This window comes from Phaethon aethereus (genome assembly GCF_964289735.1).
Source record: "Phaethon aethereus genome assembly, chromosome: 15".
NCBI classification, from domain to species: domain Eukaryota; kingdom Metazoa; phylum Chordata; class Aves; order Phaethontiformes; family Phaethontidae; genus Phaethon; species Phaethon aethereus.
The window spans coordinates 13,692,982-13,710,939 of NC_138591.1; the positions used below are offsets into that span (position 1 = coordinate 13,692,982).

The 17,958-nt window shown below is 41.9% G+C and overlaps 1 protein-coding gene across 4 annotated transcripts in view; it reads right to left on the minus strand.

The window, feature by feature from the left end:
• Positions 1 to 16,156, minus strand: part of ABAT (4-aminobutyrate aminotransferase) — a gene marked incomplete at both ends in the record, with an annotated part of 36,108 nt that extends 19,952 nt beyond the window's left edge. For 3 of the 4 annotated variants that reach the window (XM_082006908.1, XM_082006907.1, XM_082006906.1), the window contains 3 exons: positions 1,935 to 2,052; positions 2,611 to 2,640; positions 3,444 to 3,524. In XM_082006908.1, the coding sequence (XP_081863034.1) occupies positions 1,935 to 2,052; positions 2,611 to 2,640; positions 3,444 to 3,476 (181 nt within the window). Of the gene's footprint in view, positions 1 to 1,934; positions 2,053 to 2,610; positions 2,641 to 3,443; positions 3,542 to 16,086 lie in introns of those variants that run through there. The other variant, XM_082006905.1, reaches the window with a different exon arrangement.
• Positions 16,157 to 17,958: the final 1,802 nt, after the last annotated feature.

A 17,958-nucleotide genomic window follows, 5' to 3' on the forward strand; every position in this document is an offset into this window, starting at 1 on the left:
TATGTACGGTTGGGTTACGTATCTTTCAGGCAATATATTCATATGCTTTTGAAACTCACTCTCCCTGAATTCAGGATTATAAGCTAAGAGCTGCATTCTCATTTCCGTGGCTTGGGAAGAGCTGTCTGAGAATCAGTGTATGCAGACAGTCCAAATTCAGACCCTCTGATTCACAGCTGAAGCAAATGTTACCAGGAATTGCAATTTTGCTGCCTATGCTGCACTTATGCTGTAAGCAGAGGTTGCAGGTCTCCCAACAACTAGCATAAAGCAGCATTAAGCATCTTTTTACCAGAGGTGTCTGTGAGAGAGTCAGTCCTTACTCCGATCCTGGTCATAACAGAGATCCTGTTAACAGAAAACTGCAGTATATGTGAACTGTTGTTTAGACAACAGGAGAAAAATGGGGAAAAAACCCCACAAGGTTAGCCTAGCTCCTTTAACTTACCATTGGCTAAAAAAAGGTCAGAAAAAGCTATATGGCGTTTCAGATGCATAAACACTGATGATGTTCAGCTGTTGATAAATAGCTGACCATATTTTTTAAGAATTTCTCCCCATTAAGAAACTATTTCCCCCCAATACTTAGATATTTTATACCCAAAAGACATTTTAAAAGAGGTATGCTTGCACCATCAAGCACTAGGAGGTCAGAATGTCTCAATGCACTGTCAGTACAATCTTAATTTCATTCTTTTGGAGTATGCACTGACTCTCCCTTGACTACGTGATCACACACTAGTTTCTCCAGATCAGCATTTATTGTGTGAAGAATGAATGAACACTGAATGCATTTCCTTTCCTAGAAAACTAAAATCCAATCCCATTTAAGTTAGATGAACATTGGCATACAAGCATTGCGCTCCTTTGTCTCACCCCTATTTCCACATTAGCGGTGACAACGTTATCTCAGTGCAGCCTCTGAAAGATAAAAGCTATCTAGAGCTTGTGTTGATGAAAATAAGCCACAAACATCGAAGAGTTTTGGAATGCTTACACATTTATTGAGGCTACATGAGAGCAAAAATATTAACTGTCTGCAAAGAAGACTGGGATAACTGAAAATCCATTGCAGTCACAAGATCTTAGATGCCAAAAATTTGGTTATGACCTGAACATCACTAAATTCTGTTTCCCAATAAAGGAGGCCTGTAGGGATTATTTTGAATCATCACTGTTTCTATACATAGCACAACATCTACCTTTTAAATTACCCCAGGACTTCTGCTCTTTTTGCTTCTGCAGAAATGTATTTTTAAGCAAAACAAAAAACAAACTAAACACCTACTGAAACCTATATTCCTTGCAGTTGGGGCCTACATCTCTGCCTTGCTGTTTTTCCTTCTTGAACTGCTCCACAAAAAGATCAGCTGACTTTCCCAAGCACTTGGCAAGTCCATTGTTTGGTCCCTCAGCCTAACTGACCCGCCACCTTTGCTTTCACTAAGCACCACAGTTGAGCGTTTGGTCTTGTTTCACCCTGCCGGAATCCACATAACCAACTGCTTTTTTCAGTTCTTTCGAGACAGAATAGTTAACTAAAGCACGTAATGTAATGTTAAAATGTTTAACTTATGTTTGTTAATGGTTACAACAGTAACATACCGTTACAGAATCACAAAGTACACAAATCCAAGCAAGCAAAGACAACCTAAATTGTGGAATTTGCATATTCAAATTAAGATTAATACCAGAGCTGCTTCCAGGTACCACTATGTGCTTCAAGTGAGCTCTAAGTATTGAATGTGTAGTTTCTTCAGGTATTAAAACACACCAGTACATAATACACAGCAGTGAGGTGTACCCTGAACACAACAAGGCATACGTTATGCCAGCTTTGGTTTTTTTAGTTAATCAATTTCTCTGGTAGTGGCAGAGATAAGAAAATGACAGCTTGAGGACAAAGCAAAAAATGTGGTACAACTGTCTCCTACCTATTGGGATGGATGAAATCTGAGAGTAGAGATCCAGCATGCGATTGCCATCTACATCTACTAGGTAGTTCCCTCGGCTCTCTTCATAATTGCAAAAAAAGTGTACAGCTTCTGCATTCTTAAAAGAAAAAACAATTAATGCTTTAAAAAGTAGCAGCGTGTAGGGAGATGCAACTACTGGTTATACAGCAAAATCTGATAAAAATATCTAATGATATGCTACAAAAACACATTCATTCTATGGGAAATAACTGTAGAGCTATTTTTACAAAAAGGGACTGTTAAAAGGGCAAGCATGCACTTTTTCTACAGAAATGAAGCACAGTCTTTGAGGAATTGCTCATCTTGGGAAGGCAAAATGTACTTGGGTTTACATACTTTTAAGCTCAAATATACCTATGTTTTCATCAGCCACCTCATAACAACTCAAAGGGCATATAAAGTGTTTGAAGAAAAATCACTGATCCTAGCAAAAGAATACTACAGTATTCAAAAATACTAAGAAATATTTTATTCAAATGCACATATATGCCATACATAATACACTCCACATGCAAACCCAGAGTCAGTGTTTCACCTTTTTGGTATCGAAATAAACACACAGAACAGGATTTTAGAACAAGTTCTGAAATCACAGTATTAATACTCCCCAAACTCAGAAAACTTGACAAATTACCTGAATTCCATTCAGCTGCTTCATTAATTCCTGTAGAAAAACAAACATCAAAGAATCTCAGGTATGTAATTACTGAATACTGAAGAACGTATGTTTCTTTTTTATGATCACATAAATCATATGCAAAAGATGCAGTCCTATGTGCTCACCAGGCCATCCTACTTGCCACACAAACTATCATAGTGCATCTTGCAAGCGCAACAGTCAAAACTACTAACTGTGGCATGCAAAGCTATATGGGCTGCATATGGAGTTTAACTGTAAATCTCCAAAAAGGGAAAGCTGCCTCTTCTGTATTCATCAACTGAACTGAGAAAACAAGACAGAAGTCAGAAAAAAAGGGAAGCCAGGGACTGACAGAAGGGATACTGGCACATTGGTTCTAGAAAGACAGCTCCTTTAAAAAAAAAAAAAAAAAATAGAAACAGCCACAAAACACTACACATACAAATATTGACTCTGGTGCGAGGGTAAAACAATGTCCAGCAAATTGAAACTCTTGTTTATTTAAAAAACAAAGCATTATTTCACATCATAAAAAGCCACCTAAGTTTCTGTTTCAGCAGAAGCACAAGTAACCAAGCCCAATGAGATGTTTCATCAAACTGATGATCTTTTGCTTTCTATTACTTCATACAGGAAGCTGGTAGCTGAGATTCAGAGCTCTCAAAGAGGGGCATTTCATTCACTCATGCCTCTTGATAAAAGTGGGCCTAGACTGTTGTGAAATTATGTTTATTCATATCAGATTTAAGGTTTGGAATGGAATTTGTTTTCTAGCAAGTTAAACACAGCTAAAGAAAAAAACCCAACATTGTACTTTGGGAACTTACTCTAGATCGTGGTCCAGGAACTTCTGTCTTCATTAGAGGTCCGTCATAATCAAAATCCACATCAATTTTAGCTGCAGCTTGACTGATATATCTGTGTCCTGTAAAAAATAATGAAAACCTGAGTACAGACCATATTTTTTGTGCTCTTCTCTCAGAATAAATATCCATACCTTACCTGAGAACACTTGACAGATGAGACCAATTACACTGTACTGTCTGAAGTGAACGAAATATCTCATCTTTGACAAGTGTTAAAATAAAGCTAATACCAGTGAGGTGGCTTTAGGAAAAATTCAAGTGAAATGACAAGGCAGTCCTAGAAAAACAGGCAAATCCTGTTGTAAAGGACAGGAGGACTAAGAGCACATCAATTTCTCCCTCTGTTGCTGAGTCTGCCCATTACGCCTTGAGCAAGCCTTTGCCATGAATTCCCCACTTCTATGCAGAGATGGTTTTGTTTGCTATCAGTAATAACTGAAAAACCTGACGGAGACCACAGGTAAAAAACATTGCCATGTTCTGCAATAGTTCAAAGGACACTGTTTGGGAAAGATTTGTGTCTCAACGGTAAATGGCTGTGTTTAGAATAAATTCAGAATCTCACATGAATCCAGCATCTTGCACCGCAGCTCTAAAATCTGGGTCAAAAATAGCGACAGTTTTTCCTCTGGTCTTGCCTCTGACCTTCTTTATCAATGTGTGTAACTGATGATGCATAATAAATTTGACACCTTAATGAAAGCAAAAGTCAAAAATTTCCTGTGCTTCATTGGTAACAGGCTCTAGTCCCATTTCTAAAGTAACTGTTTCAGAGTATAGGGTTCAGGCATAGCTGATACAACAGAAACAGTTCTGGTAAGCATATATTCCAAATAAGTATATATTCCATTAAGGGAATTACAGGACAATATGGGAATTGTACATTTGCAACAAAGTAAGCACATACTCAAGAGCTACATTAAGGTGAACAGTAAGAGCTTGCTCTGTACACCGTGGTTAAGTGTTGACCTAAACTAATGTTCTCAACAATTACATTTTTGTCATGAAGCACCTGCAAGCTTTTACCCAGTATGATATCATCAACAAATTAGTCTTAATAAGCTTAACTTAGGGGTATCACACTTGTACAAGATCAACATCCAAAAGATAAGGGCATAACTTGTTTTAGTCTGTGATAGGCATTTTAAGTTGGTGCAATTTGGAACACCCAAAATGAAGAGTGCCTTGCACACCACTGGAAGGCAGGTGCTATCAGCTCTTGCCCGGGGCAATTTGGAGCAGCACAGCCTGAAGTTACTGTTCACCAGCATCGCACTGCACTGAGGTGGCACTGCCAAACATTAAAACGATACAACACACCCTAATCTGTCAGAGGTCCAGAAAGGGAGACGCATGGGGAGGCACACGAGAAGCACCAGGTGCAGCGCTGCTGCCGGGAACGCTGGGCAGCACCGGCCCCTCCGCGCTTCCATCCATAGCCACCTCTCTCTGCCAGAGTTTTGTTTCAGAAACGTACTAAAAACAGTTTTTGTTTGGAAACAACATTTGTCAAATAAAACCAGTATTTATCAAGGAAAATAGAAGGTATACTATGATACTGCTCAGCAGTGTTTTGAACACAGCCACTTGGCCAAAATTTCCAACAGAGATTAGAGATGTTTACCTCAGTTTGTGTCAGACCAAGTTGAGATGCCTCAAGCAAGCCTGATTTTGAGAAATTTTATTGAAAAATCACATCCCTTTGAAAATATCTCTGAGCACTTAAATTTACTGCTCATTTTGGGAAAACGTACTCTGCAAAGATGATCATTCTCCTCAGCCTTAATTCCAAGTGTTATATCTGAGATGCGTCAGTGCCTCTCCGCAAAGCTATTAATAGGTTTCGCTACGGCAACACCACTTCATTTTTGTGTCATTCTGTTTAGCGTTCATGTAAATTGGGGACCGCATGATAACTGCTTCACTGAGGAAAAGCTACTGCATACAAAAGATCAAAAGCAACACAATTCATAGCCAATAAAGCTGCAGATTTAAAAGACATGCTATGAAGTCTCAAAGCGGGAAAGAGACCAAACTAACGCTTTTGTACCCCTGCTCCTTCCCCGATGGAGATCACAGCAAAGCAGTGGCAGACAGCAAACAGCACCTGCCTGGTGCTCTGCTGCCAGAAACCCTGTGCTGCTGCGTCCCCTCCGTCCATCTCCCAGGGTCCTCCCATCCGGAGCAGCAGCTTACGCCAGCACACTGCCTTCTTTAGTCAAATTTAACTGAGTTCTCATAAAAATGCACTTGTTTGGACAGTGATTAAAGATTTCCTCTTCTGTTAACAACCAAGCCAGTCCTGCAAACATGCAAGATGCCTGATCTCCAGGCTCTAAAGCTGAGACCAAGAGTCAAAGATTTCCTGGCCATCACCTGTGAGGCATGGATAACATTTTCTCTCTTCCACTTCCCTAAAGGACAATCTAAGAAGTATTTTAAACAGACGAGGATTCTAAATTAAACACAAACTTAATTATTTCTCTAAGAAAGTTCTGTTGTGGATACTGCAAAGGGCATAGTCTCCTCTATGAAAACACAGGTATTTAGAGAGCTGTACAACAGGGAATTCACTTGGAGAATAGTTTACTGTTGTCCTAACTTATTTAACACCACGAGTCAAGAGGGGGTTGCTTTCATCAGCCAGGCTGTGTAACAAAGACCAAAGCTGGTCAGCCTGCTTCGTAGATCATCATCAGCTTTTTGCTTCTGATTATGCCACAGTCTCTTCTGCACAGGTATGCTGAACTAGCTATTTGCTAAGGGCACACATAAGTGATTAAAAAGGAACAGTACTTTGCTGTGCAGTGCTGCACTCATTCACAGTGGCACAGCTCGTGTGTGTCGACAGGTTTTCATATACAGCAAAAATTGGTCAACTGAAACGAAAACGTACAGCTCTTCCCGGAAGAACAGTTGCTTTAAAGATAATTTTTATCAAATTATGTTGTTGACCAAGTTATGTTGTCAATTTGTGAGACTTTTTTTTTTTTAAACAGCTTCAGAAGCAGCTTATCCAAACCACAATCATTTCCAGTAAGTCAGTGAACCAGACCCATCTAAAAACATAAAGTGAGAGGTCTCCCTTCATTTGCTTGTTATCTCCTAAAGCACGCTACGTGTCACCATGCGCTAAAAGCAAGTGGTTTCTAGGCTGATTCACTGATACAAATTTAATTTTATATACTTGTTTTCAGGAGCCCAGAGAGTATCTCATTTTATTAACACCAGTATAATGGCAGCTGTATCGATTTACTGGTCCTTACACTTGCCGAAGAGTTGTTCCACCTCCTCGCTCAGGCAAATGCTATGGTTTGAATTTGAAGGAACAGCTTGCCATAAATAAAATGAAAATGCCCTATGTTACCAGATCAAAGGATTTTGAAAAGTGGTTTTCTTCTTCCCATTAGGTAGAGGATGAAGAATACTGCCTAGAACAAAACCCTCAAAAAACCAAAACCTCAACATACTAACAAAGCCTTTGATCACAGAATCACTAGGTTGGAAAGGACCTTCAAGATCATCAAGTCCAACCATTAATCCAGTGCCACCATGTTCCCTAAACCATGTCCTGAAGCGCCACGTCCACACGTTTTTTGAACACTTCCAGAGATGGCGACTCTACCACCTCCCTGGGCAGCCTGTTCCAATGCCTGACCACTCTCTCAGTGAAGAAATTTTTCCTAATATCCAATCTAAACCTACCCTGGCGCAACTTGAGGCCATTTCCTCTTGTCCTATCGCTGGTTACTTGGGAGAAGAGGCCAACACCCTCGTTGCCACAACCCCCTTTCAGGTAGTTGTAGAGAGCGATAAGGTCTCCCCTCAGCCTCCTCTTCTCCAGACTGAACACCCCCAGTTCCCTCAGCCGCTCCTCATAAGACTTGTGCTCCAGATCCCTCACCAGCTTCGTTGCCCTTCTCTGGACACGCTCCAGCACCTCAGCATCCTTCTTGTAGTGAGGGGCCCAAAACTGAACACAGGATTCAAGGTGCGGCCTCACCAGTGCCGAGTACAGGGGCACAATCACTTCCCTACTCCTGCTGGCCACACTATTCCTGATACGGGCCAGGATGCTGTTGGCCTTCTTAGCCACCTGGGCACACTGCTGGCTCATGTTCAGCTGGCTGTCAACCAGCACCCCCAGGTCCCTTTCTGCCGGGCAGCTCTCCAGCCACTCCTCCCCAAGCTTGTAGCGTTGCATGGGGTTGTTGTGAGCCAAGTGCAGGACCCTGCACTTGGCCTTGTTAAACCTCATACAGTTGACCTCTGCCCATCGATCCAGCCTGTCCAGATCCCTCTGCAGAGCCCTCCTACCCTCCAGCAGATCAACACTCCCACCCAACTTGGTGTCATCTGCAAACTTACTGAGGGAGCACTCGATTCTCTCATCTAGATCATCTATAAAGATATTGAACAAGACCGGCCCCAGAACTGAGCCCTGGGGAACACCACTTGTGACCGACCACCAGCCGGATTTAACACCGTTCACCACAACTCTCTGGGCTCGGCCAGCCAGCCAGTTCCTCACCCAGCGAAGAGTAAACCTGTCTAAGCCACGAGCCGCCAGTTTCTCCAGGAGAATGCTGTGGGAGACGCTGTCAAAGGCTTTACTAAAGTCCAGATAGACAACATCCACAGCCTTTCCCTCATCCACTAGGCGGGTCACCTGGTCATAGAAGGAGATCAGGTTGGTCAAGCAGGACCTGCCTTTCATGAACCCGTGCTGGCTGGGCCTGATCCCTTGGTTGTCCTGCAGGTGCCCTGTGAGCACTCTCAAGACCAACCACTCCATAATCTTCCCTGGTACAGAGGTCAGGCTGACAGGCCTGTAGTTCCCAGGATCCTCCTTCTGGCCTTTCTTGTAGACGGGCGTCACATTGGCAAGCCTCCAGTCTTCTGGGACCTCCCCTGTTAACCAGGACTGCTGATAAATGATGCAGAGTGGCTTGGAAAGCTCCTCCACCAGCTCTCTCAGTACTCTCGGGTGGATAATGATCCTTCTGCAGGAAGGAGAGCAAAAGCTAAAACCAAAGTGGACTTAATCCTCAAACTTCCTATTTTTTAATGAAGCTCTTCTCCCTTTTAGACTATAACATAAATGATTGGCACAAAGTCACACAATTTCTAGCAAGGTCAACCGATTTATTCTAAATAGCCCACTTCACTACTCATCAGATATGCATACTTGTTCACAGCGTTGGTTAAAAATAAACAAAACAACACATTTTAAGAACACAAAAACATGGTTCCCCTGCTTCCTCTCTTTTAACTCTTTTTTTCTTCCCCTACTCTTATTAAAGTACACTGTGATTCCGATCAGGAATTTTTCTGATAGTCTGAATGGCCAGCTCCTGCAGAGCATAAGTCTCTGTGTGACTTGTACTGGCCCACACAGGTTGTGCAAGTCACTGGCACTCACATGTAAAGCGCTCCCCTCATCTAAAAGCATCTTGAGAGCAAGAAACCAAACTTATTGCCACATGGCTGAAGACTTTTGAAGCCTAATGCTCCCTCAGCGCTCAGGGACCTGCCCAAATGCTCATGAAAATGAAATGAAAGGAAGCACTGCAGTTTTCAGTAGCGGATTCCCGCTCAGCTTAACGCTGCAGAGTTTAACGATCAGAGAGATATTGCCACAGCACTGCTCCCCTTCATCACAGTCTCGCAGGCTGCCCTTATTGTACAGGCAAAACTTGGAGCCCAGACTGCTCTCAAAGGCACAGATGTCAGAGCCCTGGTTAAAGATGGTCTGGCATCAACCCCTGCATGAAGACTCATCAGCTTTTTGGCATCCCTCTCTCTGGGCACTCTGCAACACTTTGTCCTCCAGGCCCCAAATCACTGCAGGGCATGGGTGCTGCCTCTTCTTTCCAGGCGCCCGAGGCCCTGCACAGAGACCACAGCTCCGGGAGGCAGCTAGCTCTTCTGCAAAGGCTTTTTCCGAGCGCTTGGACACCATGTGACAAACAGCCACATCAATACTTGCTTGGTTTTGCCTTGAGGAAGATTTCAGCCCAGAGGCCATGCTCTGCCTCTCTTCTTTCCCCCACCCCAAGTATCAGTATCACATTCTCCTAGTGAAGCAAGTAAATCAGATCACTCACTCACTGTAGTGTTTCATCCCTTAGTAAACTGCAGTGTGCTCTGCTCAGCTGGCATCTCTGTCTTGAAGGTACACAATGTACTTTACAACTTCTCCCAAATTATTCTCGTTTCACTTTTTAATATCAACTTACTCTGCAACAGAAACCCTGAAGTCACCCTGTGATTCAGGCTACTCCAATTTGATACTGATGAGTTTAGACACGTGCACTTCAGATCTTGGTTTTGAACACTGCAGCCTCTCCAAAAGACAGTAGAGATGGGACAGATAAAAACTGACATTGTTATTATGTCCAAGAAAGGTATTTTCAAGAATTAAGAATCCCTGGTGGCCGGTCCTTCAGCGAACTAATAGCATTACCTTTGTAATAAAAGATCTAGAATACAGAAAATGCCACAAGGGTCAAGTGAGACCTGTGTTTCTCCAAACGGGGAGCTGAAACTCTCCAACAAATCTCCACAGTGTCTATGTTTACTTTGACTTTGTCACTGATGGACTGACTATGCACACAATAACCTGTCACTGTTGATACTGACGTACCTGTACTGCTTGAACTCCTCCAGTTTCCTGGTGGCTGTGTGGCTTATTTTAAAATTTCTTCAAAAGAAAAGGTGGAAGCTCAGCAAAAATGTATTATTGGCCTAACCATCCTCACAGATTTTTTTAAAATACAATTTTATGTTAATATTCTTAAATTCATATTACACTATGCATGTAAATCAGCACCTAGATGTTTAATTAAAGTTATGCTCCTGAGTCAATGGACAAAGTCAATCCACTGACTTTCTGTTGAGGTCTATGATCAAACTGCAACAGAAAAAAGATTTCTTGTTTTATATTATCTTATCTTAAGAACAGGACCATATGACAAGACCTCAGCTCTCATCTTAAAAGTGTGTAGAGGTAATGGGCTACAGCAGAGTGTCCATCTCTGAAGAAGCATTAGGAAAGCTCTTAAATTACATTTAGCTAGTATGACTGCAAACAGCACCCTCTTTTCCCTGGTAAACAAAGCTATCTCATCACATCATAGCAAAAATATAAAAAAACCAAACGTACTATTAATGAGTGTAATTATCAGAGAGCACATCAGTTGAACTATTTGCAGAGAATTTTCTACCTATGCCATTTAAAGAGGGTGGGTACAATAAGTTCAATTCTACTTGTCTTGCTTCTTGCAGACTTCTCAAAGGTCTATGCAACACATATCATCTTTCTAAACACTTGAGTAACATCAGCAAATTATCACATCTTTCCTTTTCATCTCATGGGATGTCGTCATTTGCTAGCAGACAGAAAAGCTCATTTTCCAACTTCTCTTTTGTATGCTACCCTCATCACTCACCAGGTGTCTCAGCAATTTTTAACAAAGTACCACATTGCTATAGCAACATAATTAATGTAAGTACACCCTTCTGACATTTTGTGATGTTGGTAGTTGCAAAGAGCACTACTGTTAGCAGGTCTCTTGTGCTAGAAAGAGCTTAAACCTCTGATACGTTTGACCACAAATAATATGCATATAATCACACTTCCTGAGTGTACAACAGCTGGGTATTACCTGGGAGAAACTCCACTGGAGGCACCGAAATTACATCAGTGTAATTAAGAGAAGGAACTACCCCAAGGAAAAAAAAAAAAGAAAAGAAGATAGGTGAAAATAAATGCTGGCATACCAGATCTCTCAAATGCAAGTGTTTTATCACTCTGTGAGAGTGTAAAGTGACAGCTCCCCAGTCCCCAAGGAGGCACATCACATGTGCCACAGGACTTCTGGCCTTTGGAAGTGCAGAAAGGCAATCTCCCATGCATGTCTGCAACTTCCACTCCACAGTGTCTATCAAACCACCTTCCAGACAGAATTTTTAGAGCATGGAGGCCCTGACAGCCAAAAGTAGGAGGACTGAGATTTCCCAAGTCCTCTTTTAGGTGTTGCAAGTAGAATCTGTTACTAACAGATCTTGAAATGGAATGGCAAAAGGCCAGGCTAGCTAGAGATGTTTGGAAAACGAACGTCGCTACTGCATAATGTTGTGAAAACTGAGATTGCTATTTACAGAGTGCTTACACCGTAAGATCAGAAGCTGTTCCACATACACACTGGAGATTTTATTGGAACAGGATTCTCCAAAGACAAAGGAAAAATCCTATACCAAACAGGCCATACAGAAGTGAAAACTCCCATAAGCGAGTAAGAACACTTCCCCCGCCGCATCATAGCATAATCCAAAATCAACTCTTCAGCAGAGTTACAGGAGCATTCAACTTGTGATCTGAGTCAGTCAACATCCTTCCTTATTTACAGCACAACGGGCCAGAGTAACAGCTATGAGAGCTCTTCAGGACACCTCTGCAGACAAACAGCCACAAGGAATGCCCAGGGAAAACACAGCCAACATTGCCACAGCCACCCTTTGTGGCACAGAAAGAACAAGAAAATTAGATACGAACATCAAAGGCCTTAGTTCCTTGAGTGAATGTGAGAACTGAAGTCCAAACTTCGCCTTGTAGCAGAGCCTCCTTCTAACAACAGGTTTTTACATGAACATTTTTATACATCTCAGGTTTTTGTGGGAACATTTGATCAGGCAGAAGAGTAAAGGTTCCTCAGTCCAGTGGGAGAGGTCGCGCTCCAGAGTCATCAACGGCCACTTCCCAGGGCATCAGCTGAAGCTGACCCCAAGTCCATGTTCTCTACAGTCCCACGAAGGGAATTGATCCTTGCTTCTCCCACGCATCCCTCACACAGGCCGTTCTCTGTGATTTCCTACAGAAGCTCCTAATGTACAAACTGAATTAAAAAAGTAGAAAGTCTTAGCAAGGATTAATACCAGAAACAAAAGTAGGACTGAGAGGAAATCTTTCTCATGGCTTTCCAACCTCTTGGTGGAAACTCTGATGGGGACAAGTCAATAATTAATACAAACATCTCTCAGACTTCACTGCAGCACACCTGTGAGATAAAACATTGTTATCCTCTGTAGAAAGACAGGAAACAGACTGAGATAGGTGAGGTACAGCCTCAACCAGTTAGTCCGTTTAGGGCATTGTAATAAAAGGGCAGAGAATTTGGAGGAATGGACCCAAGAGGAGAGAATGAAACAGTATTTAGACCAGTTAGGGAAAAAAAAATGAGGTCTTGAGGGAGGCAATAGGTTTCAAATATGTAAAAAGCTGCTGCAAAGAAAAAACAAACATTCCAGTTTCCAAGCCCTTTGAGGGCAGGACAAAGGATTGAAGGATTTGAATTTTTTTCCTGTTTTGAAACGTCAGTTAAATATTAGAAAATTTTTTTTAAAGGCAAAGTCAATTCAGCAATACTGCAGATTGCCTGGGGAGGCTGCAGAAGCCACACTGCTGGGGGTCTTTACGGACAGGTCAGTATCCTAGAAGGGTGTGGGCATGCACTAATTAATGCAAATTGATGTTACCTTAAGGCAGAAGACTGACCTTTTGGCATGCTTTCCAGTTCAAGATTCAAGGACAAATTCAACCCCTTGGGGTATTCAGTAGGAAACGGAACCTAGATCTCTGGAGTCCCAGCCTGCCCTAATTATGGTACTACCCTACCAGCAAACAACCGACTGCATCTTCATCTGCCTCCAAAGCATGGAAATGGAACAGCTTACTACAGTGGCACAGCTGATAAAATCAGAGCCAGCACAAAGTGGAATAAGTACTTACATTCAGACTATCAGTTGTGATCACTGGGTTGACAGTAGCAAGAGAACTCAATTTGGGTAAGACACAACGCGGAGGTTATGTCGTCATTTCTCCAACAACAGCCGCCTCTCCCAGATTTGCCTGGCTGTTACCGTACTGACAGCACTATGGCATCTTTGTAAAAAAAGATTAGTCTAGCTACTCAGTCTATTGTCGTTCTTCTGTCATCCTTCAAATTTTAGTGCGAGGTCAAACCATCAAGTAGATAGAATAAATAAGGAAAATAAAAACACACCTGATTAAGGCTTATTTTTAAGGAAGGCATAAGGACTCCAAATACTTATAGGCTTCACATTTTTGGGGAAGATTTAAGTTGCGTATTACTTTTATATGTTTTGCTTGGCTTTTGTATTTTGATCAACTTAAATGATTTTGATTTCTTCTGTCGAGTTAGCTTGCCATGGGCTAGCACTGTGTTAGTAATGCGAACACTAGAAGTAATGGTTAAGTAAAAAAGATTCTCCAACCAGATGCTTACCTCTTGTCCCATGGTCCTTAAAAGATTGAGAGCTTGAAAGCCATCTTAATTAGAATTAAACACTATCCCCCACATACAACTGGAGAAAATGTTCCTAGAAATATTTTAATATAAGGCTTAGTTATCTTTGTTCCCACATGTTTTACAACAGTGAATGGGCATATAATGCTTTGCTGCAGTGAATGCAAACTTGCCAGCATCCTCCTTTTTCACATGCCCCTTTTTTGTCAGCAACCAGTTTATTTCATACCCAGGGTCAGCACAAGGCTGACTCCCATGTTTGCGTTAAAAATCAGAAATAATCAAGGATGAAAAAATCTCTTTCTGTAAATAAATTTATCATGGATTCAAGCTGAACAGGATTATTGCACTTAATGCACACACACAACTGAAACATGACAGCCCACAGACGTAGACACTTCTACAAAGAGGCAGTCTATTCTCTCCTTCCCTCCACATCCACCCCCCCTTTGCAAACCCTGTCACTTCACTATCCACATAAAAAAAATTAGCAGACCAAATGGCACCGCAGGATTTTTGTGGGAGTGATGTATAAGTCTCTTTTTTAGTCTGTAAAGCTCTGAACTTGAGTGCTCAAAAATACCTTGGAAGAGAGCACTTTGGAGCAGAGAGCTCCTGGACATTGACCTCAGCATTTCCCTGAAAGCCAGCAGAGACAAGCAGCAGTGCAACCTTAACTGGGGCTCACCAGAAAAATGGCCTGAAGGTCCGATTTTTGCTACAAGCATCAGAGCCTCCTGATTATTCTGTCAGCCAGGAATGTTGCAGGCTAAAAAACTGCCAGGATACAGTTCTTCCTGGTGAGGGGTTCTCCTCTTGCTCCATTCTTTGTAATCTCTGGACACACACAAAGCATGGGTCTGTTACACAACCTGCAGCCAAGGCCCTCTATTCTTTGCTTCAATATTTTGGCAGGCTTTTCCACTTAAAAGTTTCCTGAAAGCAAGGATGGATTAACAGAGCTCAGAGTTGCTTTCCTTTTCTATTGAAGATCTACATCCTCTCACTGCAATGGTGAGAAAGGAAGAGTGAGTTAGTGCATGTGCCCTCTGGTGACCTCAAGTATCTTGCACAACTGCAATATATTTGTGGCTGGGAAGCAGCATGTGAGTGTGCAAGACACTGGGAGGACAGGGAGCATTAAGTGATAGTGAGATGACAGATTAGCTCAAAGGACTGACAACTAATGAAGGCCTGGTTGCTGCAAGCACTTTCCACTGTCCACTATTGACCGAACGATCACTGCTCTTGCACAGCACAGATCATCAGTGCATCACTCCCACAAATAGAAGCATACCCTGTACTGAAACAGTGACCTAATACTTTTCCAATAGTAACAAGAATAGACTTTGTGGTCTTTAGCCAAAGGTCAGTTGCTCCCCAAAGGGTATTATTTAAAAGGAGATCAATCATGTTTAAGTTTCTGAGCAAAATGGAAGGATGGTAGTAGCAGAAGGAGCACAGTGGCACTGCAGAGGAAGGGCAGGAGGGCAGAAGAAACATTTTATTTACTCAGTCACAGAAACAGCCATTCAGCCATATTGTATTGAGTACAAGAGCACATGAAATGGATGCTAGATCTTACATTCTACACTGCTTTGTCCAACAAAGTCAACAGAAATTTAGTTTTTAAATCTATTCCGTTGTTTGCAGGCTTAACATACACATACACATGCTAAATCACAAGGCTGGGACAAGCAAAAACCTGTCATTATCCACTTAGGAGAAAGTAGCTTGATGCTGTGTGGTAGGTTTTCATTTCACACTAAAACTAACGACAAGCAGAAACACATATCCTCAGTGAGGGCCACCTCTTTGAGTCAGTCACACAAAACCTCCCCACAGTGGAAGGTGGGTAGGGTCACACTACATAGTGAAAGACAAAAAGAGCTAATTTTGATGGATGGTTGTTCCATCTCAGCACCATGTAGAATCAGAAAGTAGCTCTGTAAGAGCAGAGTTCCAAGAGCTGAAGAGCTTTGTTTCAGTTAGCATGTTCACAGCACAAACTGAATTCTTGTTTGCGGAATAAATAATAAAAAAAACCCACAAAAAACCACATCACAACAAAACCCCACAGCACCTTTGTGAGCCACTTTTGGACTACAAGTGCATCATTATCTAAGATGCAGAACACCGTATTCTTCAAGTTTTGAAAGATTCAACACCACCAGAAAAACCCCAGCAATGTTCACACTGGAATTTTCTCCACCAGCATGAAGTGAACACTTACCAAATACAAACCAAGAAAATATAAACCAAAAAAGGCCACTTACCAAACACAAGCAGCCTGGAGTTTTGCTGCAGGCAACAGGTCAGCTGTCGACTAAGCAACATTGATGCCATTTTGTCTCTTCTTTACTCAAAAAGACTCAATACTGAGAGATTTCTTTCTGGCTGATGTTCTGAAAAAAAGAAAAGTAGACACTTACTCGTGTCCCTGGGGATGCAGCCACTATTGCTGTGCCATTGATTTCAATTTCCTCTTTCACTAATTTCAATCCAAAGAAACTGAAAGCATGCTTTGATGGATTACTGCTGGTGTTCAGAGCAGTTGCAGGATTGAGACCCAAGTCTAATGCTAGGCCTTGTTGAGGCAAATGATTTCTAGGCTACATCTGTATCTCCCAGCTTTAGCAGGATCAGGGGCTAAAAATCATTATCTGTTTTCCCTTGCTCTTCTTCTCTACTTTCTCTATGTATGTGGACTATGTTGAACTTTAAAAAAATTGTTTCCAGTCAGTTTCTCAAGCCAATCTGTTATTTTGATTTGACCTAAGTTTATGAGAAAGATCTCATCTAATACCAAGAGACAGGAGGACAAGCATTAGGAAATAAAAGAGAATCAATCCCCTGAAAAAACAGTTTCTACCAATTAATCACATCTCTACGAAAAGAGACTGCGAGAGCTGGGATTGTTCAGCCTGAAGAAGGCTCAGGTTGCAGCCCATCAATGTGTAAGAAATACCTGACGGGAGGGAGTAAAGAAGGAGCCAGGGTCTTCTCAGTGGTGTCCAGTGACTGAGTAAGAGGCAAGGGGCACAAACTGAAACACAGTAAGCTCCATCTAAACATCGAAAAACCTGGACAGAGAGAGTGTGCAGTCACCATGCTTGGAGATATTCAAAACCCAACTGGACATGGTCTTGAGCAGCCTGCTTCAGGTGATGCTGCTCGAGTAGACGGTTGGACCAGATGACCTCCAGAGGTCCCTTCCAATCTCAACTGTTCTGTGATTCTACCTCAGCTAGTTGAATATAAATGACCTTGTAAAGTCAAGTAGCATGTAGTATGACTCCTTTTTCACTCTGGATCACCTGTGCAGAAAGCCTGGCTTGAAGTCATAAATAGATAAAACAGGTCATTGAATCATTATCCAGAACACAAGTTAAATTCAAACTTTACACACATAAGTGTGGTACCCTGTGCTCTGAGTAGGACACTAAAGGGCTTTTTTGCCTGTACAGAGACCATGATGGCATTTTTCACCTCACTGGGTGAGACCATGGTGTAGAACATCTAGTAGCAATGGACCGAGGCTTGCAGTCCAAATGAAACGTCACTATTACCTGTAAACCACTTGGGAAGAACTCTGTTTAACAAACATGGTCTGAGAATGGAGCCGATCATCCAGCAGAAAGAGATCACAGCTTACTGCTTACATCATTTCTATACCATCAATAAAATATGCAAACAGATGTTGATGACTAGATGCAGGGAAGCAGTTGATCTATTGCTACCGTATAGGAAGTCTCTCTTCCCCAACACTAACATATCAAAGATTTAAATTTCTGTATTGTCTTTAGCCAAGATACCATTTGCTTTCCTTCACACTTGAGCTTGTTCAAAATTGGCAAAAGAAAACAAAAACCCCCCTGCCAACAGAGATCTATTAATTCATGGAACTATTAATACTCAGGTACAAAGAAAATGCCCTGTGCCTTCCCGGACAATTGACATAGCACTTGGTTTCACTTAGTTTGCTCTGAGTTCAGTGTAAAAGTCAAGGTATTTTGAAATCTGCCAAGGTGAGCAAACACTTGCACAACATTTGTGTGCACGCTGGAAAAAGCTAGATTAGTTTTGTAAGGTTTTTGGGTCAGAAGCGTAGAGGGAACTAGTTAATTTTTTTCAGAAAAGAGTAACTT